A 27178-nucleotide genomic window follows, 5' to 3' on the forward strand; every position below is an offset into this window, starting at 1 on the left:
TATGATGTCATTGGTGGGACCGTAATTATGATGTCATCGGTGGGACACTGATTATGATGTAATCGGTGGGACACATTATGATGTCATTGGTGGGTCAGTGATGATGATGTCATCGGTGAGACAGTGATTATGATGTCATCGGTGGGGCTGATTATGAAGTCATTGCTTTGTAATGGGCGTGCGATGATGGAGGTGATGTCACAGTGACTGACTCGGAGTGATGGGTCCAAATGTGCGGTGTACCTGCCTGACCAGCACTGCTTTTTAGGGTCATGCTGTGTTGCCCAGAAGTGCCCTGCAGCGTTCCTGGTTTTCTCCTCTGCAATCTGATAATGCTCTTTCTGAGAGAATATTAACCACAGGGGAGATGATCCCTTTCTACCTCTTCTTATTGTTAATCTGCATCGAGCACAGTCCAACAGGTGAGTGTCCACATTGGATGGGTTCAGACGGGGTGATCAGTATTATAGAAATAGTGCGGAGTGCATCCCTCAATACACACACACACACACCGTGCATCCCTCAACACACCGATACACACACACACCGTGCATCCCTCAACACACCGATACACACTCACACACACACACACACCGTGCATCCCTCAATACACACACACACACCGTGCATCCCTCAACACACCGATACACACACACACACACACACCGTGCATCCCTCAACACACCAATACACACTCACACACGCACACACCCCGTGCATCCCTCAACACACCGATACACACTCACACACACACACACCGTGCATCCCTCAACACACCGATACACACTCACACACACACACACACAGACACACTCACACACACACATACTTACACACACACAGCCATTCAGCCCCTCGAGCCTGTTCAGTCATTCAATGAGACCATAGCTGATCTGCAACCTATCTCCAGAAATAGAGAAAGCGAGCATGCAGGTACAGCAAGCACTAAGGAAGGCAAATGGTATGTTGGCTTTTATTGCTGGAGGTTGGAGTATAAGAGTAAGGAAGTCTTGCTTCAAGTGTACAGGGCCTTAGTGAGACCATACCTGGAGTACTGTGCACAGTTTGGGTCACTTTATCTAAGGAAGGATATACTTGCCTTGGAGGCAGTGAAACAGAAGTTGATCCCTGGGATGAGAGGGTTGTCCTATTTTGAGAGATTGAGTAGATTGGGCCTATGCTCTCTGGAGTTTAGAAGAATGAGGTGATCTCAGTGAAACATACAAGGTTCTGAGGGGGATTGACAGGGTAGATGCAGGGAGGATGTTTCCCGCCGGGCTGGGGAGTCTAGAACCAAGGGGTCTCACAGTCTCAGGATAAGGGGTCGGCCATTTAGGACTGAGATGAGGAGGAATTTCTTCACTCAGAGGGTGGTGAATCTTTGGAATTCTCTGCCCCAGAGGGCTGTGGAGGCTCAGTCTTTGAGTATATTCAAGACGGAGAGTGATAGATTTTTGGTCTCTAGGGGAATTAAGGGATATGGGGATCGGGCGGGAAAGTGGAGTTGAGGTCGAAGATCAGCCATGATCTCATTGAATGGCGGAGCAGGCTTGAGGGGCCTAATGGCCGACTCCTGCTTCTAATTCTGATGACCTTATGTTCAAATGAAACCAAAAGCACTGCCCCTTTAATGAAGGGAGTGGCCCTTTAATCATGGCACCTCCTTCTATTTAAGGAGGGAATCGAAGTGATCCCTGAGCACAGTGCCTTTGAAGGGAAAGGCAGCCAATCCGTGGAGAGGGCAGATCAGCGACTAGGCCTCAATTATTGGAGGTTATTGACAGAAAGGTTTAAAGAAAGCAGAGGCCACTCTGCTATTGTGCCCAACTTGGCTGTGGGCACCGCCAACCCTTTTATCTGGCTCAGCAGTTACCGAGGGAGCTCCGCACTGTCGGAGGAGCTGTCTGTCGGGTGAGACGTTAAACCGAAATAGAAAGACAGCACCTTTCATGATCACCGGACGCCCAAAAGCACTTTACAGCCAATGAAATACTTTTGGAGTGTAATCACTGTTGTAATGTGGGAAACGCCAATTTGCGCACAACAAGCTCCCACAAACATCAATGTGATAATGACCCAGATAATCTGTTTTTTTGTTCTGTTGATTGAGGGATAAATATTGGCCCTGGGACACCTCCCCTGCTCTTCTTCGAAATAGCACCATGGGATCTTTTACGTCCACCTGAGAGAGCAGACAGGGCCTCGGTTTAACGTCTCACCCGAAAGACGGCACCTCCGACAGTGCGGCGCTCCCTCAGTACTGCCCCTCCGACAGTGCGGCCCTCTCTCAGTACTGCCCCTCCGACAGTGCGGTGCTCCCTCAGTACTGCACCTCCGACAGTGCGGCACTCCCTCAGATAGTGCGGCGCTCCCTCAACACTGCCCCTCCGACACTCCCTCAGCACTGCCCCTCTGACAGTGCGGCGCTCCCTCACTACTGCCCCTCCGACAGTGCGGCGCTTCCTCAGCGCTGCCCCTCCGACAGTGCGGCGCTCCCTCAGCGCTGCCCCTCCGACAGTGCGGCGCTCCCTCAGCGCTGCCCCTCCGACAGTGCGGCGCTCCCTCAGCACTGCCCCTCCGACAGTGCGGCGCTCCCTCAGCACTGCCCCTCCGACAGTGCGGCGCTCCCTCACTACTGCCCCTCCGACAGTGCGGCGCTTCCTCAGCGCTGCCCCTCCGACAGTGCGGCGCTCCCTCAGCGCTGCCCCTCCGACAGTGCGGCGCTCCCTCAGCACTGCCCCTCCGACAGTGCGGCGCTCCCTCAGCACTGCCCCTCCGACAGTGCGGCGCTCCCTCAGCACTGCCCCTCCGACAGTGCGGCGCTCCCTCAGCGCTGCCCCTCCGACAGTGCGGCGCTCCCTCAGTACTGCACCTCCGACAGTGCGGCGATCCCTCAGTACTGCCCCTCCGACAGTGCGGCGCTCCCTCAGTACTGCACTGGGAGTGTTAGCCGAGATTTACGTGCTCAAGTGGTTGGAGTGGGACTTGAACCCACAGCCTTCTGACTCAGAGGGGAGTATGCTGCCCACTGAGCCACAGCTGACACTAACCAGAGATAAACTCTTTCCAATGGTTGGGGAGTCTGGGACTAGGGGCGCATTGTCTAAAGATTAGAGCCAGACCTTTCAGGGCTGAAATTAGGAAACACTTCTACACACAAAGGGTGGGAGAAGTTTGGAACTCTCTCCCACAAACAGTAATCGATGCTGGGACAACGGTTAGAGAAATCTGAGATGTTTGTTCACCAAAGTTATTAAGGGATATGGGGCAAAGGCGGGTGGATGGAGTTAGGTCGCAGATCAGCCACGATCTCATTGACTGGCAGAACAGGCTCGAGGGGCTGAATGGGCCTCCTCCTGTTCATGTGTAACAGGCTCGAGGGGCTGAATGGGCCTCCTCCTGTTTCTGTGTAACAGGCTCGAGGGGCTGAATGGACCTCCTCCTGTTCCTGTGTAACAGGCTGGAGGGGCTGAATGGACCTCCTCCTGTTCCTGTGTAACAAGCTCAAGAGGCTGAATTAGACTCCACCTGTTCCTGTGTAACAGGCTCGAGGGGCTGAATGGCCTCCTCCTGTTCCTGTGTAACAGGCTCGAGGGACTGAATGGTCCTCCTCCTGTTCCTGCGTAACAGGCTCGAGGGGCTGAATGGGCCTCCTCCTGATCCTGTGTAACAGGCTCGAGGGGCTGAATGACCTCCTCCTGTTCCTGTGTAACAGGCTCAAGGGGCTGAATGGGCCTCCTCCTGTTCCTGTGTAACAGGCTCGAGGGGCTGAATGGCCTCCTCCTGTTCCTGTGTAACAGGCGCGAGGGGCTGAATGGCCTCCTCCTGTTCCTGTGTAACAGGCTCGAGGGGCTGAATGGACCTCCTCCTGTTCCTGTGGTGGAAGCAGATTGAATAGTGCCTTTCATAAGAGAATTGGATAAATACTTGAATGGGACTAGAAAACGACAGGACTATGGGGAAAGCGCAGTGGGACTAATTGGATCGTTCTTTCACAGAGCCGGCACAGGCTCGATGGGCCGAATGGCCGCCACCTGTGCCGTATCATTCTCTGATTCTCTGAGAGGCGGAGAGCCAGCAGTGGGAGCCTGTAGTCGGCCTCAAGGGTTGTTCTCGGGTTTGACCAGCAGAGGGAACCGGACTCCCTACTCGTCGAATGGATCTCCAAGTTTGGCCGCTGTGTTTATGCAACATTAACATCAATCAACAACAACAAAAACTTTCTATAGTGCCTTTAACCTGGTGAAACGTCCCCAGGCGCTTCACAGGAGTATTACAAGAATTAATATTTGGCACCGAGCCACTCGAGTAGAAATTAGCGCAGGAGACCAAAACCTCGGTAGGTTTTAAGGAGCGTCTTGAAGGAGGAGAGAGAGGTGGAGAGGCTTAGGGAGGGAGTTCCAGAGCTTGGGGCCCAGGCAACAGAAGGCACGGCCACCGATGGTGGGGCGATTATAATCAGGGATGCTCAGGAGGGCAGAATTAGAGGAGCGCAGACATCTCGGGAGGGTTGTGGGGCTGGAAGAGATTACAGAGATAGGGAGGGGCGATGGCCATGGAGGGATTTGTAAACAAGGATGGGAATTTGAGTTCGGAGGGCAATATAGGACAACCCAGCAGCCAATTTGCATCCACGAAGCAACGATGAGGCAGAGGAGTCCGAGCAGGACACAAGGACGACTCCCTTCCTGTTGTATAGGCTGTGTCTCATTGGGCAGCACTCTCGCCTCTGAGTCAGAAGGTTGTGGGTTCAAATCCCACTCCAGAGATGAGCATATAAATCTAGGCTGACAGTGTTGTGCTGAGGGAGTGCCATATTGTCGGAGGGGCAGTGCTGAGGGAGCGCCGTACTGTCGGAGGGGCAGTACTGAGGGAGCGCCGCACTGTCGGAGGGGCAGTACTGAGGGGGCGCCGTACTGTTGGAGGGGCAGTACTGAGGGAGCGCCGTACTGTCGGAGGGGCGGTGCTGAGGGAGAGCCGCACTGTCGGAGGGGCAGTACTGAGGGAGCACCACACTGTCGGAGGGGCAGTACTGAGGGAGCGCCACACTGTCGGAGGGGCAGTACTGAGGGAGAGTCGCACTGTCGGAGGGGCGGTGCTGAGGGAGAGCCGCACTGTTGGAGGGGCAGTACTGAGGGAGCACCACACTGTCGGAGGGGCAGTGCTGAGGGAGCACCGCACAGTCGGAGGGGCACTACTGAGGGAGTGCCGCACTGTCGGAGGGGCAGTACTGAGGGAGCGCCACACTGTCGGAGGGGCAGTACTGAGGGAGCGCCGTACTGTCGGAGGGGCAGTACTGAGGGAGCGCCGCACTGTCGGAGGGGCAGTACTGAGGGAGCGCCGCACTGTCGGAGGGGCAGTACTGAGGGAGCACCGCACAGTCGGAGGGGCACTACTGAGGGAGTGCCGCACTGTCGGAGGTGCCCTCTTTCGGATGAGATGTTAAACCAAGGCCCCGTCTGCTCTCTCAGGTGGACGTAAAACATCCCGTGGCATTATTTCGAAGAAGAGCAGGGGAGTTCTCCCCGGTGTCCTGGGGCCAATATTCATCCCTCAATCAACATCACTAAAACAGATTATCTGGGTCATTATCACATTGCTGTGTGTTGGAGCTTGCTGTGCACAAATTGGCTGCCGCGTTTCCCACATTACAACAGTGACTACACTCCAAAAGTACTTCATTGGCTGTAAAGCACTTTGGCACGTCCGGTGGTTGTGATAGGTGCTATATAAATGCAAGTCTTTCGTTCTTTTTATATAACATCTTTCACGACCACCGGACGTCCCAAAGCGCTTTACAGCCAATGAAGTATTTTTTGGAGTGCAGTCACTGTTGTAATGTGGGAAACGCGGCAGGCAATTTGCGCACAGCAAGCTCCCACAAACAGCAATGTGAAAGTGGCCCAGATAATCTGTGTTTGTTATGTTGATTGAGATATAAATATTGGCCCCAGGACACCGGGGAGAACTCCCCTGCTCTTCTTCGAAATAGTGGCACATGACCTGAGAGAGCAGACGGGGCCTCTGTTTAACATCTCATTCGACAAGACGGAGCCTCCGACAGTGCAGCGTATTTTTTGCGCTCCAATCTGTGGAGGGGGATCTTGAACCCACAACCTCCTGACGCAGAGGCAAGAGGGGCGACCCGCTGAGTTACGGCTGGTGAGCGAACATTTCAGGAGAAACTTTTTCACTGGGAGAGTGGTGAGAATGTGGAACTCGTTACCATAGGGAATAGCTTAGGTGAATAGTATCGATGCATTTAAGGGGAAGCTGGATTAAACACATGAGGGAGAAGGGAACAGATAATGTAATGTATTTGATTCATGTGTTCTTTGCCTAAGAATTCATAGCAACACATTGCTATTAAGAACTAGTTGGTTCACGAGCAAAGGTTTAACAATCACACTACACATTACCAGTTCATCTACCAGGCTCACAACCACCTGCCCCGAACCCAACCGGCCGGGGTTTTATTGAGTCTTGTGAACATCACGTGATTGGCTAAGCCACTCCCGACTCAACAACTCTACAACTATTTTAAAACATAACTTTAAATCAAGCGCCCCCTTGTGGCAAGGGCACCAGAACCCATTCATTAAGAAATTAACTGGGAACTTTGCCGATCAGATTTGAACTCTGTTACCAGGGGTGATGATGCGCTCCAGTCCCTCCGGCGCTCACCTCTCGCGGAAGGCCATGAGCGTACCGGTGGACACTGCGTGCTTCGTCTCCAGGGACACCCTGGCTCGGATGTAGCCGTGGAAGAGAGGCGGGTAGTCGGGCTGAAAGGCCCTCTCGACCGCCGGCTGCCCGGACCGGTTAATGGCCACCTTGGCCAAGGCCCACGAGGAGGCCTTCTGACCTGCCCGCTCTGCTCCGGCAAGTGTTCTACAAACCTGCGAGCACGCGCAGATAACGCGCACATTACCGAGGGTTATGTTGATGGGCTGAGATGTGGAAGATGGAGGGAGGGAGGGAGGAAGGCCTGCCTCTGTGCTGTGCATTGCAGGTAACGCGGCTGTGTGCTTTCAGGCTGCAGAGGTCAATCCCATTACAGGCAGAAGCGCCTGGAGTCGCAGATCATCGGGGGCGGCGATGCCAAGCCTGGCACCTGGCCTTGGCAAGTCAGTCTCCGCAAGCGAATGAATCACATCTGTGGGGGATCCATCCTCAACCAATGGTTGGTCTTAACCGCAGCACACTGCATGAAGCACTTCAGGTGAGCACAAGGGTGGGGGACGTGGGGTGGGGGGAGGGGGCGGGGAGCGAGAGTTTCAAATGACATAGAAACATAGAAACATAGAAAGTAGGTGCAGGAGTAGCCCATTCAGCCCGTCGAGCCTGCACCACCATTCAATAAGATCATGGCTGATCATTCATAGAGACATAGAAACATAGAAAATAGGTGCAGGAGTAGGCCATTCGGCCCTTCGAGCCTGCACTGCCATTCAATGAGTTCATGGCTGAACATGCAACTTCAGTACCCCATTCCTGCTTTCTCACCATACCCATTGAACCCCTTAGTAGTAAGGACTACATCTAACTCTTTTTTGAATATATTTAGTGAATTGGCCTCAACAACTTTCTGTGGTAGAGAATTCCACAGGTTCACCACTCTCTGGGTGAAGAAGTTCCTCCTCATCTCGGTCCTAAATGGCTTACCCCTTATCCTTAGACTGTGACCCCTGGTTCTGGACTTCCCCAACATTGGGAACATTCTTCCTGCATCTAACCTGTCTAAACCCGTCAGAATTTTAAACGTTTCTATGAGGTCCCCTCTCATTCTTCTGAACTCCAGTGAATACAAGCCCAGTTGATCCAGTCTTTCTTGATAGGTCAGTCCCGCCATCCCGGGAATCAGTCTGGTGAACCTTCGCTGCGCTCCCTCAATAGCAAGAATGTCCTTCCTCAGGCTAGGAGACCAAAACTGTACACAATACTCCAAGTGTGGCCTCACCAATGCCCTGTACAACTGTAGCAACACCTCCCTGCCCCTGTACTCAAATCCCCTCGCTATGAAGGCCAACATGCCATTTTCTTTCTTAAGCGCCTGCTGTACCTGCATGCCAACCTTCAATGACTGATGTACCATGACACCCAAGTCTCGTTGCACCTCCTCTTTTCCTAATCTGTCACCATTCAGATAATAGTCTGTCTCTCTGTTTTTACCACCAAAGTGGATAACCTCAGATTTATCCACATTATACTTCATCTGCCATGCATTTGCCCACTCACCTAACCTATCCAAGTCGCTCTGCAGCCTCATAGCATCCTCCTCGCAGCTCACACTGCCACCCAACTTAGTGTCATCCGCAAATTTGGAGATACTACATTTAATCCCCTCGTCTAAATCATTAATATACAGTGTAAACAGCTGGGGCCCCAGCACAGAACCTTGCGGTACCCCACTAGTCACCGCCTGCCATTCTGAAAAGTACCCATTTACTCCTACTCTTTGCTTCCTGTCTTACAACCAGTTCTCAATCCATGTCAGCACACTACCCCCAATCCCATGTGCTTTAACTTTGCACATTAATCTTTTGTGTGGGACCTTGTCGAAAGCCTTCTGAAAGTCCAAATATACCACATCAACTGGTTCTCCCTTGTCCACTCTACTGGAAACATCCTCAAAAAATTCTAGAAGATTTGTCAAGCATGATTTCCCTTTCACAAATCCATGTTGACTTGGACCTATCATGTCACCTCTTTCCAAATGCGCTGCTATGACATCCTTAATAATTGATTCCATCATCTTACCCACTATCGATGTCAGGCTGACCGGTCTATAATTCCCTGTTTTCTCTCTCCCTCCTTTTTTAAAAAGTGGGGTTACATTGGCTACCCTCCATTCGATAGGAACTGATCCAGAGTCAATGGAATGTTGGAAAATGACTGTCAATGCATCCGCTATTTCCAAGGCCACCTCCTTAAGTACTCTGGGATGCAGTCCATCAGGCCCTGGGGATTTATCGGCCTTCAATCCCATTAATTTCCCCAACACAATTTCCCGACTAATAAGGATTTCCCTCAGTTCCTCCTCCTTACTAGACCCTCTGACCCCTCTTATATCCGGAAGGTTGTTCGTGTCCTCCTTAGTGAATACCGAACCAAAGTACTTGTTCAATTGGTCCGCCATTTCTTTGTTCCCCGTTATGACTTCCCCTGATTCTGACTGCAGGGGACCTACGTTTGTCTTTACTAACCTTTTTCTCTCTACATATCTATAGAAACTTTTGCAATCCGTCTTAATGTTCCCTGCAAGCTTCTTCTCGTACTCCATTTTCCCTGCCCTAATCAAACCCTTTGTCCTCCTCTGCTGAGTTCTAAATTTCTCCCAGTCCCCGGGTTCACTGCTATTTCTGGCCAATTTGTATGCCACTTCCTTGGCTTTAATACTATCCCTGATTTCCCTTGATAGCCACGGTTGATCCACCTTCCCTTTTTTATTTTTACGACAGACAGAAATCTACAATTGTTGCAGTCTCTAAATATCTGCCATTGCCCATCCACAGTCAACCCCTTAAGTATCATTCGCCAATCAATCCTAGCTAATTCACGCCTCATAACTTCAAAGTTACCCTTCTTTAAGTTCTGGACCATGGTCTCTGAATTAACTGTTTCATTCTCCATCCTAATGCAGAATTCCACCATATTATGGTCACTCTTCCCCAAGGGGCTTCGCACAACGGTATTGCTAATTAATCCTCTCTCATTACACAACACCCAGTCTAAGATGGCCTCCCCTCTAGTTGGTTCCTCGACATATTGGTCTAGAAAACCATCCCTTATGCACTCCAGGAAATCCTCCTCCACCGTATTGCTTCCAGTTTGGTTCGCCCAATCTATGTGCATATTAAAGTCACCCATTATAACTACTGTACCCTTATTGCATGCACCCCTAATTTCCTGTTTGATGCCCTCCCCAACATTACGACTACTGTTTGGAGGTCTGTACACAACTCCCACTAACGTTTTTTGCCCTTTGGTGTTCTGCAGTTCTACCCATATAGATTCCACATCATCCAAGCTAATGTCCATTCTAACTATTGCATTAATCTCCTCTTTAACCAACAATGCCTACCCCACCTCCTTTTCCCTTTATTCTATCCTTCCTGAATGTTGAATACCCCTGGATGTTGAGTTCCCAGCCCTGATCATCCTGGAGCCAAGTCTCCGTAATCCCAATCACATCATATTTTTTAACATCAAATTGCACAGTTAATTCATCCAGCTTATTACGGATACTCCTTGCATTAAGACACAAAGCCTTCAGGCTTGTTTTTTTAACACCATTTTTCCTTTTAGAATTTTGCTGTACAGTGGCCCTTTTTGTTTTTTGTCTTTTGTTTCTCTGCCCTCCACTTTTCCTCATCTAATTTCTGTCTTTTGCTTTTGTCTCCTTTTTGTTTCCCTCTGTCTCCCTGCATTGATTCCCATCCCCCTGCCATATTAGTTTAACTCCTCCCCAACAGCACTAGCAAACACTCCCCCTAGGACATTGGTTCCGGTCCTGCCCAGGTGCAGACCGTCCACTTTGTACTAGTCCCACCTCCCCCAGAACTGGTTCCAAATTCACCTCAGTACCCATTTCCTACTTTCTCTCCATACCCCTTGATCCCTTTAGCCGTAATGGCCGTATCTAACTCCCTCTTGAATATATCCGATGAACTGGCATCAACAACTCTCTGCGGCAGGGAATTCCACAGGTTAACAACTCTCTGAGTGAAGAAGTTTCTCCTCATCTCGGTCCTAAATGGCTTACCGCTTATCCTTAGACTATGTCCCCTGCTTCTGGACTTCCCCAACATCGGGAACATTCTTCCTGCATCTAACCTGTCCAATCCCGGCAGAATTTTATATGTTTCTATGAGATCCCCTCTCATCCTTCTAAACTCCAGTGTATAAAGGCCCAGTCGATCCAGTCTCTCCTCATATGTCAGTCCCGCCATCCCGCGAATCAGTCTGGTGAACCTTCGCTGCACTCCCTCAATAGCAAGAACGTCCTTCCTCAGATTAGGAGACCAAAACTGAACACAATATTCCAGGTGAGGCCTCACTAAGGCCCTGTACAACTGCAGTAAGACCTCCCTGCTCCTATACTCAAATCCCCTAGCTATGAAGGCTAACATGCCATTTGCCTTCTTCAGCACCTGCTGAACCTGCATGCCAACTTTCAATGACTGAGGAACCATGACACCCAGGTTTCGTTGCACCTCCCCTTTACCTAATCTGCCACCATTCAGATAATATTCTGCCTTCGTGTTTTTGGTACCAAAGTGGATAATCTCACATTTATCCACATTATACAGCATCTGCCATGCATTTGCCCACTCACCTAACCTATCCAAGTCACCCTGCAGCCTCTGAGCGTCCTCCTCACAGCTCACACCGCCACTCAGCTTAGTGTCATCTGCAAACTTGCAGATATTACACTCAATTCCTTCATCCAAATCATTGATGTATATTGTAAATAGCTGGGGTCCCAGCACTGAACCCTGCGGTATCCCATTAATCACTGCCTGCCATTCTGAAAAGGATCCGTTTATCCCGACTCTTTGCTTCCTGTCTGCCAACCAGTTCTCTATCCATGTCAATACATTACCCCCAATACCATGTGCTTTAATTTTGCACACCAATCTCTTGTGTGGGACCTTGTCAAAAGCCTTTTGAAAGTCCAAATACACCACATCCACTGGTTCTCCCTTGTCCACTCCACCAGTTACATCTTCAAAAAATTCTACAAGATTTGTCAAGCAGGATTTCCCTTTTTTTAAATCCATGCTGACTTGGACCGATCCCATCACTGCTTTCCAAATGTGCTGCTATTTCATCTTTAATAATTGATTCCAACATTTTCCCCACTACTGATGTCAGGCTAACCGGTCTATAATTACCCGTTTTCTCTCTCCCTCTTTTCTTAAAAAGTGGTGTTACATTAGCTACCCTCCAGTTCATAGGAATCGATCCAGAGAATAAAACCTGCGAGTGAGATTCTCAGTGAGATATCTGTACACTGACTGGTGTCTCAGTCCCCTCTCCATCAGGGAGATATCTGTACAATGACTGGTGTCTCCCAGTCCCTCTTCCTCAGGGAGATATCTGTACACTGACCGGTGTCTCTCAGTCCCTCTCCCTCAGGGAGATATCTGTACACTGATTGGTGTCTCTCAATCGCCCTCCCTCAGGGAGATATCTGTACACTGACTGGTGTCTCTCAGTCCCCTCTCCCTCAGAGAGATAGCTATACACAGACTGGGGTCTCTCAGTTCCTCTCTCTCAGGGAGATATCTGTACACTGACTGGGGTCTCTCAGTCCCTCTCCCTCAGGGAGATATCTGTACACTGACTGGTGTCTCTCAGTCCCTCTCTCTCAGGGAGATATCTATACACTGACTGGGGTCTCTCAGTCTTTCTCCCTCAGGGAGATATATGTACACTGACTGGTGTCTCTCAGCCCCTCTCCCTTAGGGAGATATCTGCACACTGACCGGTGTGTCTCAGTCCCTCTCCCTCAGGGAGATATCTGTACACTAATTGGTGTCTCTCAATCCCTCTCCCTCAGGGAGATATATGTACACTGACTGGTGTCTCTCAGTCCCTCTTCTTCAGGGAGATATCTGTACACTGGTGTCTTTCAGTCCCTCTCTCTCAGTGAGATATCTGTGCACTGACTGGTGTCTCTCAGTCTTTCTCCCTCAGGGAGATATCTGTACACTGACTGGTGTCTCTTAATCCCCTCTGTCCCTGGCCCAACCAATTTCACACTTGGTCAACCTTATGCTCTTCGAGAGGTCAGTACACCTCATCTCACTGGGCTTCCCGGCCTTCAAACGTACACAAGGCCTCATTAGCGTAGAAGAAGCAGGAAGTCCCATTGCAAGGGCATCCTGGGCCCTCTGCATCACTGGCCTTGCTTGGGACAGGCAGAGTCCCCAACCCACAACCCCCTCCTTAAACATGGCCAGTGGTAGCTCCAATATAAGGCGCGGGGCCTGTGTAAATTTGGGCCGATCTGTCAAGGTTCCTTCTTGAGGGATCGGCACTTGAAAGAAAAGAAAGACTTGCATTTATATAGCGCCTTTCACGACCACCGGACGTCTCAAAGCACTTTACAGTAAAGTACTTTTGGAGTGTAGTCACTGTTGTAATGTGGGAAACGCGGCAGCCAACTTGCGCACAGTAAGCTCCCACAAACAACAGCGTGATAAATGACCCAGATAATCTGTTTTAGTGGTGTTGGTTGAGGGATAAATATTGGCTCCAGGACACCGGGGAGAACTCCCCTGCTTTGTTTCGAAATAGTGCCATGGGATCTTTTACATCCACCCAAGAAAGCAGACAGGGCCTCGATTTAACGTCTCATCCGAAAGACGGCACCTCCGACAGTGCGGCGCTCCCTCAGTACTGCCCCTCCGACAGTGCGGCGCTCCCTCAGTACTGCCCCTCTGACAGTGCGGCGCTCCCTCAGTACTGCCCCTCCGACAGTGCGGCGCTCCCTCAGTACTGCCCATCTGACAGTGCGGCGCTCCCTCAGTACTGCCCCTCCGACAGTGCAGCGCTCCCTCAGTACTGCCCCTCTGACAGTGCGGCGCTCCCTCAGTACTGCCCCTCCGACAGTGCGGCGCTCCCTCAGCACTGCACTGGGAGTGTCGGCCTGGATTTATGTGCACGAGTCCCTGGAGTGGGACTTGAACCCACAACCTTCTGACTCAGAGGCGAGGGTGCTGCCCACTGAGCCACGGCTGACATTGTGAGATAGCGGGAGGAGGCCTGAGAGGGAGATGAAAGGGGAAAGGCCAGGGCAGAAAATAATGGAATCCTTTACACCTCCCCCCTCCAACATCCCAGAGCTGCCCTCATCTCCGTGGAGACAGGATCGGTAGAACTGGGTCACAGCGCAGCCCGGACACACAAGGTGACGGAGATCCTGATTCACGAGGCCTACAACCATTCGACGTTTGACAATGACATCGCCATACTGCTGCTGAAAACGCCGATCCGGTACGATAGTGACCAGATGCCCGTGATCCTGCCCCCCAGCGACCAGTTCAACCTCGCGAACTGGGCACCTTGCTTCGTCATTGGCTGGGGATTAACACACCACGGTGAGTCTCTCAATGAGCCTGTCACACCGGATACCCGGGCGTGAGTTACCGGCTGGAGTCTAATCGAGGGGTTCGGGGGGTTTATATATAGAATAACAGATACCCGGGAGTGAGTTACAGGCTGGAATCTAATCGAGGGGTTCGGGGGGGTTTATATATAGAATAACAGATACCCGGGCGTGAGTTACAGGCTGGAATCTAATCGAGAGGTTTATATATAGAATAACAGATACCCGGGAGTGAGTTACAGGCTGGAATCTAATCGAGGGGTTCGGGGGGTCTATATATAGAATAACAGATACCCGGGAATGAGTTACAGGCTGGAATCTAATCGAGGGGTTCAATGGGGGTTTATATATATAATAACGGATACCCGGGAGTGAGTTACAAGCTGGAATCTAATCGAGGGGTTCGGGGGGTCTATATATAGAATAACAGATACCCGGGAGTGAGTTACAGGCTGGAATCTAATCGAAGGTTCGGGGGGTCTATATATAGAATAACAGATACCCGGGAGTGAGTTACAGGCTGGAATCTAATCGAGGGGTTCGGGGGGTTTATATATAGAATAACAGATACCCGGGCGTGAGTTACAGGCTGGAATCTAATCGAAGGTTCGGGGGGTCTATATATAGAATAACAGATACCCGGAAGTGAGTTACAGGCTGGAATCTAATCGAGGGGTTCGGGGGGTCTATATATAGAATAACAGATACCCGGGAGTGAGTTACAGGCTGGAATCTAATCGAGGGGTTCGGGGGGTCTATATATAGAATAACAGATACCCGGGAGTGAGTTACAGGCTGGAATCTAATCGAAGGTTCGGGGGGTTTATATATAGAATAACAGATACCCGGAAGTGAGTTACAGGCTGGAATCTAATCGAGGGGTTCGGGGGGTCTATATATAGAATAACAGATACCCGGGAGTGAGTTACAGGCTGGAATCTAATCGAGGGGTTCGGGGGGCTATATATAGAATAACAGATACCCGGGAGTGAGTTACAGGCTGCGATCGAACAGGGGCGACAGTCAGAGGATTACACATCGAACAATGGATAGCAGTAAGGCTGAACTTTAATTGAAGCAGAAGGCCCTTCAGGGTGAAATATATGAGTGGTGGCTAAAACAGGGCACTGATGTCGCTCCTTATTACGAGCTGGCCTGGGGCAATCTGCGGGCATACAGCTATGGGGCGACGGCGGACGTAACAATCTTCAGTAGAGCAGACAGCCACTCCGTGCTAACACACATTGTCCCGAACCCTCGGAGCACTTCACACAAAGCACTTTTGTGTTATCGGGCTGTGAATAAATCTGACAGCAAGCACTTCAGCCATGGCCCAGAGCTTCCCCCGTGCCCCCTGCCTTCCTGAACTGAGCTACAATCGAGGGATCTATTTTGGGACCCGCTGCTTTAAAATGCACTTAACGCGCTCCTGCTATCCACGGGGGCTTTGGAGCGTGTCGCTTGAACAGCGACAGTGCGGCCAGGAAACACGGGCTGTGTGGTGACTCTGACACTGATCGTTCACCTTTGGGGCCTAGGCTCAAACCGAGCCCAAACTGAGGGTGGTGTGGGGTTGGTGTCTCGAACACCGCGCCGTGCCGAATTGGCTCTCTTGCTAAGTCGCTGGCTCATGGCCTCCTGGGACGAGAGGCTTCTCCTATGAGATTGAGTAGAATGGGCCTATAATTGCTGGAGTTTAGAAGAAGGAGAGGTGGTCTCAGCTAAAGCTCTTATATGCTTCAATGAGATCGCCTCTCTTCTCTCTACTGCCATAGGAAGTCTCAAAGTCCTTCACAGCCAATGAGATACTTGTGGAGTGTAGTCACTGCTGTAATGTAGGAGAGGGGAAACGAGGGTGGGGGAGGGAGAATGAGGGCGGGGGAGGGGGAGGGGAAGGGAGAGTGGGGAGGGGGAACGAGACTGAGGGAGGAAACAAGGGCGAGTGGGAATGGGGTGTGGGAGAGGGAATGAGGGCGGGGGAGGGTGGGGAGGGGGAACGAGGGTGGGGAAGGGGCAGGGAGGGGGGAAAGGGGTAGGGGAGGGGGAATGAGGGGGGGAGGAGGCGGGAGGTCGCACAAACAGCAATGAGATAAGTAACCGGATAATCTGTTCTTCAGTGATATTGGTTGAGGGATGCATATCGGCCCTAGGATACCGGGGATAACTCACGCCCCCTCCTCTCCAACCCTCGCTCCCATCCTCAAGCCCCTCCTCTCCCTGCGTCAAGTCACTCCCCACCCTCGCTCCCCTCCTCCCCCACCCTCATTCCCCTCCTCCCCATTCACACTCCCTTCCCTCCCATCCTTGTTCTCCCTCCCCCGTTCTCCCTCCCCCGTTTCCCTCTCCCCCACACCCGATCCCCCTCTACCCCGCCCCCTCCCCCACCATTGTTCCTCCTCACCCCTCCCCTGTTCCCCCTCCACATTCCCCCTCCCCCTTCCCCTCCCCCGCTCCCCCTCAACTCTACCCCGCGCCCTCACCCCTCCCCAGTTCCCCCTCCACCTCCCTCGATTCGCCTACCCCCTCACCCCACCCCCCAGTGTGCCTCCTCTCCCCGCTTCCCCCCACGCCCCCCGCTCTACCTGCTCCCCCGGTTCCCCGCCCCACTTCCCCCTCCCCCGTTCACCCTCCCCCTGCCCCCGATCCTCCTACCCCACTGCACCGGTTCGCCTCCCCCGTTCCCCCTTCCCCCCCTTTCCCTCCCCGTTCCCCCTCCCCCATCCCCCCACCCCCACCCCCGATCCCCCTCTACCCCACCCTCCCCTCCCCCACCCTTGTTCCCTCACCCTCTCCCCATTCCACCACCCCGATCCCCTCCCTCGTTTCCCTTCTACCCACCCTCTCCTCCCCCACCCCCGAATCCCCTTCTACCCCACCCTTGTTTCCCCTCCCCAGTTCCCCCATCCTCCTACCCCGGTTGGTTGTGCCCGGAGCTGGATGAAGCAGTAACCCGTTTGCCAATCCCGCTCCACAGAAAACACACCGCTGATCCTGCAGGAGGTGGAGGTGGAGCTGGTTGAGTGGGCCAACTGTCAGAAATGGGTGCCCGACATCACCAGGAACATGCTGTGTGCCGGCTTCGAGGAGGGCGGACGAGATGCCTGCCAGGTAATCGCGGGGTTGGGGCGCTTCCGTGGTGAATGAAAAGCAACTCTCGTGTCCCCAGTCCCCACCCATCGAGAGCCTTCCCCACCACCTGCGAACACATCCGCTCCAGTCCTACGGCGGAAGGCAAGCGATGTTGAAGTGTCGCAAAGGGAATCGACCAATCCGATGGGTGAACGGGACTCGGTGCGAGTTAGGACACGGGGGCAGCGAGCACAGGGGGTGATGGGTGAGCGGGACTTGGTGCGAGTTAGGACACAGGGCAGCGAGCACAGGGGGTGATGGGTGAGCGGGACTCGGAGCGAGTTAGGACACGGGGCAGCGAGCACAGGGGGTGATGGGTGAGCAGAACTTGGTGCGAGTTAGGACACGGGGCAGCGAGCACAGGGGGTGATGGGTGAGCGGGACTCGGTGCGAGTTAGGACACGGGGCAGCGAGCACAGGGGGTGATGGGTGAGCGGGACTTGGTGCGAGTTAGGACACGGGGCAGCGAGCACAGGGGGTGATGGGTGAGCGGGACTCGGTGCGAGTTAGGACACGGGTCAGTGAGTACAGGGGGCGATGGGTGAGCGGGACTCGGTGCGAGTTAGGACACAGGTCAGCGAGCACAGGGGGCGATGGGTGAGCGGGACTCGGTGCGAGTTAGGACACGGGGCAGCGAGCACAAGGGGTGATGGGTGAGCGGGACTCGGTGCGAGTTAGGACACAGGGCAGCGAGCACAGGGGGTGATGGGTGAGCGGGACTCGGTGCGAGTTAGGACACGGGGGCAGCGAGCACAGGGGGTGATGGATGAGCGGGACTCGGTGCGAGTTAGGACACGGGGCAGCGAGCACAGGGGGTGATGGGTGAGCGGGACCCGGAGCGAGTTAGGACATGGGGCAGCGAGCACAGGGGGTGATGGGTGAGCGGGACTTGGTGCGAGTTAGGACACGGGGCAGCCGAGTTATGGATCACCTCAACTTTACGTAGGGTAAAATGTGGGAGGACAGCCAGGAGTGCGTTGGAATAGTCAAGTCTGGAGGTAACAAATATAAGAACATAAGAAATAGGAGCAGGAGTCGGCCATTTGGCCCCTCGAGCCTGCTCCACCATTCAATAAGATAGAAACATAGAAAATAGGTGCAGGAGTAGGCCATTCGGCCCTTCGAGCCTGCACCGCCATTCAATGAGTTCATGGCTGAACATGCAACTTCAGTACCCCCTTCCTGCTTTCTCACCATACCCCTTGATCCCCCGAGTAGTAAGGACTTCATCTAATTCCCTTTTGAATATATTTAGTGAACTGGACTCAACTACTTTCTGTGGTAGAGAATTCCACAGGTTCACCACTCTCTAGGTGAAGAAGTTTCTCCTCATCTCGGTCCTAAATGGCTTACCCCTTATCCTTAGACTGTGACCCCTGGTTCTGGACTTCCCCAACATTGGGAACATTCTTCCTGCATCTAACCTGTCTAAACCCGTCAGAATTTTAAACGTTTCTATGAGGTCCCCTCTCATTCTTCTGAATTCCAGTGAATACAAGCCCAGTTGATCCAGTCTTTCTTGATAGGTCAGTCCCACCATCCCGGGAATCAGTCTGGTGAACCTTCGCTGCACTCCCTCAATAGCAAGAATGTCCTTCCTCAAGTTAGGAGACCAAAACTGTACACAATACTCCAGGTGTGGCCTCACCAAGGCCCTGTACAACTGTAGCAACACCTCCCTGCCCCTGTACTCAAATCCCCTCGCTATGAAGGCCAACATGCCATTTGCTTTCTTAACTGCCTGCTGTACCTGCATCCCAACCTTCAATGACTGATGTACCATGACACCCAGGTCTCGTTGCACCTCCCCTTTTCCTAATCTGTCACCATTCAGATAATAGTCTGTCTCTCTGTTTTTACCACCAAAGTGGATAACCTCACATTTATCCACATTATACTTCATCTGCCATGCATTTGCCCACTCACCTAACCTATCCAAGTCACTCTGCAGCCTCAAAGCATCCTCCTCGCAGCTCACACTGCCACCCAACTTAGTGTCATGACTGATCCGATCATGGACTCAGCTCCACTTCCCTGCCCGCTCCCCATAACCCTTCACTCCCTTATCGCTCAAAAATCTGTCTATCTCTGCCTTAAATATATTCAATGACCCAGCCTCCACAGCTCTCTGGGGCAGAGAATTCCACAGATTTACAACCCTCTGAGAGAAGAAATTCCTCCTCCTCTCAGTTTTAAATGGGCGGCCCCTTATTCTAAGATCATGCCCCCTAGTTCTAGTCTCTCCCATCAGTGGAAACATCCTCTCTGCATCCACCTTGCCAAGCCCCCTCATAATGTTATAAGTTGCGATAAGATCACCTCTCATTCTTCTGAATTCCAATGAGTAGAGGCCCAACCTACTCAACCTTTCCTCATAAGTCAACCCCCTCATCCCTGGAATCAACCGAGTGAACCTTCTCTGAACTGCCTCCACAGCAAGTATATCCTTTCATAAATATGGAAACCAAAACTGCACGCAGTGTTCCAGGTGTGGCCTCACCAATACCCGTCAAACTCCTCAGCATGGGCTCGTGACAACCCTTTGGTTCTGCCGAGGCCTTGCGGCTGGCGCTTCACCCACAAGCGCTTCGGATGGTGCGCCGGGCCACGTCGGTAACCGTCGGCAACCATCGGTAACCGCGGTGTTTGCACGAGGCCGTTGCGGTTCTCAAGGCGCTGGGTCATGGTCCCAGCAGGTTATGGGTGGGGGGGGACAGATCTATGACGGAAACACCGGCTCGATCACTAACTGGGACCGGCACCTGCAGTGATGTTGCTCAAGCCGTCTCTTCGAAGAGGAGTGTCCGTTGACACCATGCATGGTGTCAGTCAGCAAGTTCCAGGCGGGGTGGGAATTATGACAGACTCACAGCAGATCATTTATTTTACAGCAATCAGACTATTTACTCAGCAAAAATAATCTGTTTAAACAGCTCGTTACACCAAACAGTCCACAGAATCTATTTAAACAGTGCACTACACCAAACAGTCCACAGAATCTATTTAAACATCGCACTACAGCAAACAGTCCACAGAATCTACTTTAACATCGCACAACACCAAGGAAATAAAGGAAAGTATCAAATCAACGACCAATGCGTATAAGGTGGCCAAGGTTAGTGGGAAACTAGAGGATTGGGAAGATTTTAAGCAACAGCAAAGAATGACTAAAAAAGCAATAAAGAAAGGGAAGGTAGATTACGAAGGTAAACTTGCGCAAAACATAAAAACAGATAGTAAAAGCTTTTACAGATATACAAAACGGAAAAGAGTGACTAAAGTAAATGTTGGTCCCTTAGAAGATGAAAAGGGGGATTTAATAATGGGAAATGTGGAAATGGCTGAGACCTTAAACAATTATTTTGCTTCGGTCTTCACAGTGGAAGACACAAAAACCATGCCAAAAATTGCTGGCCATAGGAATGTGGGAAGGGAGGACCTTGAGATGATCACTATCACTAGGGAGGTAGTGCTGGACAGACTAATGGGGCTGAAGGTAGACAAGTCCCCTGGTCCTGATGAAATGCATCCTAGGGTATTAAAAGAGATGGCAGAAGTTATAGCAGATGCATTTGTTATAATCTACCAAAATTCTCTGGACTCTTGGGAGGTACCAGCGGATTGGAGAGCAGCTAATGTAACGCCTCTGCTTAAAAAATGGGGCAGGTAAAAGGCAGGTAACTATAGGCCGGTTAGTTTAACATCTGTAGTGGGGAAAATGCTTGAAACTATCATTAAGGAAGAAATAGCGGGACATCTGGATAGGAATAGTGCAATCAAGCAGACGCAGCATGGATTCATGAAAGGGAAATCATGTTTAACTAATTTACTGGAATTCTTTGAGGATATAACGAGCATGGTGGATAGAGGTGTACTGATGGATGTGGTGTATTTAGATTTCCAAAAGGCATTCGATAAGGTGCCACACAAAAGGTTACTGCAGAAGATAAAGGTACGCGGAGTCAGAGGAAATGTATTAGCATGGATAGAGAATTGGCTGGCTAACAGAAAGCAGAGAGTCGGGATAAATGGGTTCTTTTCGGGTTGGAAATCAGTGGTTAGTGGTGTGCCACAGGGATCGGTGCTGGGACCACAACTGTTTACAATATACATAGATGACCTAGAGGAGGGGACAGAGTGTAGTGCAACAAAATTTGCAGATGACACTAAGATTAGTGGGAAAGCGGGTTGTGTAGAGGACTCAGAGAGGCTGCAAGGAGATTTGGATAGGTTAAGCGAATGGGCTAAGGTTTGGCAGATGGAATACAATGTCGGAAAGTGTGAAGTCATCCACCTTGGGAAAAAAACAGTAAAAGGGAATATTATTTGAATGGGGAGAAATTACAACATGCTGGGGGTCCTTGTGCATGAATCCCAAAAGGTTAGTTTGCAGGTGCAGCAGGTAATCAGGAAGGCAAATGGAATGTTGGCCTTCATTGCGAAAGGGATGGAGTACAAAAGCAGGGAGGTGTTGCTGCAACTGTATAAGGTATTGGTAAGGCCGCACCTGGAGTACTGCGTGCAGTTTTGGTCACCTTACTTAAGGAAGGATCTACTAGCTTTGGAGGGGGTACAGAGACGATTCACTAGGCTAATTCGAGAAATGAGGGGGTTACCTTATGATGATAGATTGAGTAGACTGGGTCTTTACTCCTTGGAGTTCAGAAGGATGAGGGGTGATCTTATAGAAACATTTAAAATCATGAAAGGGATAGAAAGATCGAGGCAGAGAGGTTGTTTCCATTGGTGGGGGAGACTAGAACTAGGGGGCACAGCCTCAAAATACGGAGGAGCCAATTTAAAACCGAGCTGAGAAAGAATTTCTTCTCCCAGAGGGTTGTGAATCTGTGGAATTCTCTGCCCAAGGAAGCAGTTGAGGCTAGCTCATTGAATGTATTCAAATCACAGATAGATAGATTTTTAAGCAATAAGGGAATTAAGGGTTACGGGGAGAGGGCGGGTAAGTGGAGCTGAGTCCACGACCAGATCAGCCATGATCTTATTGAATGGCGGAGCAGGCTCGAGGGGCTAGATGGCCTACTCCTGTTTCTAATTCTTATGTTCTTATGTTCTTAACACCAAACAGTGCACAGAATCTATTTAAACATCGAACTACACCAGACAGTCCACAGAATATATTTAAACATTGCACTACACCAAACAGTCCACAGAATATATTTAAATAACACACTACACCAAACAGTGCACAGAATCTATTTAAACATCGCACTCCACCAAACAGTCCACAGAATCTATTTAAACATCGCACTCCACCAAACAGTCCACAGAATCTATTTAAACATCGCACTGCACCAAACAGTCCACAGAATCTATTTAAACATCGCACTACACGAAACAGTCCACAGAATCTATTTAAACATCGCACTGCACCAAACAGTCCACAGAATCTAGTTAAACAGTACACTACATTAAACAGTGCACAGAATCTATTTAAACATCACACTACACCAAACAGTCCACAGAATCTAGTTAAACAGTACACTGCATAAAACAGTCCACAGAATCTATTTAAACATCGCACTACACCAAACAGTCCACAGAATATATTTAAATAACACACTACACCAAACAGTCCACAGAATCTATTTAAAAATCGCACTACACCAAACAATCCACAAAATCTACTTAAACATCGCATTACACCAAACAGTCCACTGAATCTATTTAAACATCGCACGACACCAAACAGTCCACAGAATCTATTTAAACAATGCACTGCACCAAACAGTCCACAGAATCTATTTAAACAGTGCACTGCATCAAACAGTGCACAGGATCTATTTAAATAATGCACTGCATCAAACATTCCACAGAATCTATTTAAGCATCGCACTACACCAAACAGTGCACAGAATCTATTTAAATAAAACACTACACCAAACAGTGCACAGAATCTATTTAAACATCGCACTACAGCAAACAGTCCACAGAAGATATTTAAACATCACACTACATCAAACAGTCCACAGAATCTATTTAAGCATCGCACTACATCAAACAGTCCACAGAATCTACTTAAACATTGCACTCCACCAAAGAGTCTGAGAATCTATTTAAACATCGCATGATAGCAAACAGTCCACAGAATCTATTTAAACATCGCACTACAGCAAACTGATGTTCTGACTGTTTCCAGCATTTTCTGTTTTTATTTGAACGACTAGTTGTAGAAGAGCACGGGATGTCTCCCGGTGTCCTGTTCAACATTCCGCCCTCGACCAAAGCTGATGCGAGTGAATCATCTGTCCGTTCATCTCACAGTCCGTGCTATCTGTGGGAGCTTGCTGTGCACAAGTGGACTGCCCTGCGTGTCCTACATTACAATAGCGTCACCACTGCATTTCCAGACCCTCTGGCATCTTCCTGTCAAAGAATAGCGAAAGCAAGACAAGAGAGAGCTTGGGTCTGGAAATGAAGACACTGTTGCAATATAGGACACGTGGCAGCCAATTTGTGCACAGCCAGCAATGGGATAATGACCAGATAATCTGTTTTTAGTAATATTGATTGAGGGATAAATATTGGCCCCAGGGACAACTCCCCTGCTCTCCTTCGAAATAGTACCATTTTTCATCTGAAAGACGGCACCTCCAACAGTGCAGCACTCCCTCAGCACTGCACTGGAGCATCAGCCTCGATTTTGGTGCTCAAGTCCCTGGAGTGGGGCTTGAACCCACAACCTTCTGAATGAAAGGCAAGGGTGCTACCCACTGAGCCACGGCTGACACACTATGGCCAGTTAGTGCTCGCTACCAATATTGCAGGCGCCACGCACCAAGACAATATGGAAGCTCAGACAGAATAACAAACAGAAATGAAGGCTAAAACTTCAACACCCAACCACATAAGGAGATAACAGGACAGATGAGCAAGTGCTTGATCAAACAGGTAGATCTTAGGGAGCCTCTGAAAGGAGGAGAGAGAGGCGGATAGGGTTAGGGAGGGAACTCCAGAGGTTAGGGCCCAGGCAACTGAAGGAACGGCCGCCAATGGTGGAGGCCAAAATTGGAGGAGCGCGGTGATCTCGGAATGTTGTGGGGTTAGAGGAGGTTACAGAGATAGGGAGGGGTTGAGGCCATGGAGGGGTTTGAAAACTGCTTAAAATCGAGGTGTTGCTCGATGCTCATGAGCTGATGTAGGTCAGCGAGCACAGGGGGTGATGGGTGAATGGGACTCGGTGCAAGTTAGGACACGGGGCAGCGAGCACAGGGGGTGATGGGTGAGCGGGATTGGATGTGAGTTAGGACACGGGGCAGCGAGCACAGGGGGGATGATGGGTGAGCGGGACTCGGTGCGAGTTAGGACACGGGGCAGCGAGCACAGGGGAGTGATGGGTGGACGGGACTTAGTGCGAGTTAGGACACGGGGCAGCGAGCACAGGGGGTGATGGGTGAGCGGGACTCGGTGCGAGTTAGGACACAGGGCAGCGAGCACAGGGGGTGATGAGTGAGCGGGACTCGGTGCGAGTTAGGACACGGGGCAGCAAGCACAGGGGGTGATGGGTGAGCGGGACTGGATGTGAGTTAGGACACGGGGCAGCGAGCACAGGGGGTGATGGGTGAGCGGGACTCGGTGCGAGTTAGGACACGGGGCAGCGAGCACAGGGGGTGATGGGTGAGCGGGACTGGGTGTGAGTTAGGACACGGGGCAGTGAGCACAGGGGGTGATGGGTGAACGGGACTTGGTGTGAGTTAGGACACGGGGCAGCGAGCACAGGGGGTGATGGGTGAGCGGGACTGGGTGTGAGTTAGGACATGGGGCAGCGAGCACAGGGGGTGATGGGCGAATGGGACTCGGTGCGTGTTAGGACACGGGGCAGCGAGCACAGAGGGTGATGGTGAGCGGGACTGGGTGCGTGTTAGGACACGGGGCAGCGAGCACAGGGGGTGATGGGTGAACGGGACTTGGTGTGAGTTAGGACACGGGGCAGCGAGCACAGGGGGTGATGGGTGAGCGGGACTCGGTGCGAGTTAGGACACGGGGCAGCAGAAGTTTTGGATGAGCTCAAGTGTGCGGAGGGTGGAAGGTGGGAGGCGGGACAGGAGTGTAGAGGTAACAATATCACGGCTCAGGGTTTCAGCATCTGATGAGGTGAGACTGGGCGGAGACAGGCGATGCTATGGAGGTGGAAGTAGACGGGCTTGGTGAGGAAGACAACGTAATGGAAAGGCTTTCAAAGATACAATCCCTAAGCATAAGAACATAAGAAATAGGAGCAGGAGTCGGCCATTCGGCCCCTCGAGCCTGCTCCGCCATTCAATAAGATCATGGCTGATCCGATCATGGACTCAGCTCCACTTCCCCGCCCGCTCCCCATAACCCTTCACTCCCTTATCATTCAATAATCTGTCTATCTCCACCTTAAATATATTCAATGACCCAGCCTCCACAGCTCTTTGGGGCAGAAAATTCCAAAGATTCACGACCCTCTGAGAGAAGAAATTCCTCCTCATTTCCATTTGAAATGGGCGACCCCTTACTCTGCCCCCTAGTTCTAGATTCCCCCACGAGGGGAAACATCCTCTCTGCATCTACCCTGACAAGCCCCCCTCAGAATCTTATACGTTTCGATAAGATCACCTCTCATTCTTCTGAACTCCAATGGGTAGAGGCCCAACCTACTCCACCTTTCCTCATAGGACAACCCCTTCATCCCAGGAATCAATCGAGTGAACCTTCTCTGAACAGCCTCCATTGCAACTATATCCCTCCTTAAATACGGAGAGCAAAACTGCACGCAGTACTCCAGGTGTGGCCTCACCAATACCCGGTACAGTTGGAGCAGGACTTCTTTGCTTTTATGCTCTATCCCCCTTGCAGTAAAGGCCAACATTCCAATCCATTCCGTAAGCGTGACCCCGAGCTTCCGGTCGCCTGTCGCTTTAATTCCCCGCCCCACTCCCACTCTGACCTCTCCGTCCTCGGCCTCCAACACTGTTCCAATGAAGCTCAACGCAAGCTCGAGGAAGAGCACCTCACCTTGCGTTGAGGCACTTTACAGCCCTCTGGACTCAACATCGAGTTCAACAATTTCAGACCAGGGCCTCGGTCCATTTTAGGCTCCCTTTCTCTGTCCTCCTCCTCCCCACTCCCCCCACACCCGCCCCCTCGATCTTATATCTTTTTTCTCTGTCTCCAATGGCAGCTGGTCATTACTCTGCCATTCACACCCTATCTCGACTAACCTTTTTCTAGCTCCTTCCATTTCAATTTGGCCCATCATTCCTTTGATCTCTCTAATCTCTCCTGCCTTCCACCCAATCACTGACCTTCCCCTTTGTTCTTTCCTCCCCTCCTCCCCCTCCCCCTTCCAGTGCTCCTTTAAGAACCCGTTCTTTTCGAACATTCTGACGAAGGGGACATGGACCCGAAACGTCAACTCTGTTTCTCGCTCCACAGATGCAGACCGGCCCGCTGAGTATTCCCAGCAATTTTCCCTCCGTATTCCGTTTGCCTTCCCAACTGCTTGCCGCGCCCGGCCCGCTGACCGTCGTGCGTCTCATGCTCGAGTGGCTCGTGTTTGTTTTACAGGGAGACAGCGGCGGTCCTTTAATGTGCAAGGGTAAAGACTCGGAGGCGTGGATCCAGATCGGGATTGTGAGCTGGGGGAAAGGCTGTGGCCAATCCCAGAGCCCAGGTGTGTACACTCTGCTCTCAAACTACATCGACTGGCTGGAAGCCGCGGCGGAACAGGTCGGGGAGCCCTACTTCCCAAGGAAGGAAATCACCTCCGAGCCGGCAAAGCAAGTGTCGAACTCAAACGCCTCGTCGCAGAATCCGTTCCACTTCGAACCCCTGGGGAAACAAAACATGTCTCGACCATCCGCCAGCTCCAGACATTGCCACGTCAATACCTTCCTCTCAATAATTACCGTGACCTGGAGAATTGTATTCACCGAGCTCAATAAATAA

At 51.3% G+C, this 27178-nt stretch overlaps 1 protein-coding gene across 1 annotated transcript; it reads left to right on the forward strand.

Moving 5' to 3' along the window:
• The first annotated feature begins 367 nt into the window (after positions 1-367).
• On the forward strand, positions 368-27178 carry LOC139232830 (serine protease 55-like). The gene is made up of 5 exons (XM_070863323.1): positions 368-422; positions 7036-7222; positions 13852-14108; positions 17091-17224; positions 26666-27178. Exons 1-5 carry the CDS (start codon positions 368-370, stop codon positions 27176-27178), a joined length of 1146 nt encoding a protein of 381 aa, XP_070719424.1.

This window comes from Pristiophorus japonicus, chromosome 20 (assembly GCF_044704955.1).
Source record: "Pristiophorus japonicus isolate sPriJap1 chromosome 20, sPriJap1.hap1, whole genome shotgun sequence".
NCBI classification, from domain to species: Eukaryota; Metazoa; Chordata; class Chondrichthyes; family Pristiophoridae; genus Pristiophorus; species Pristiophorus japonicus.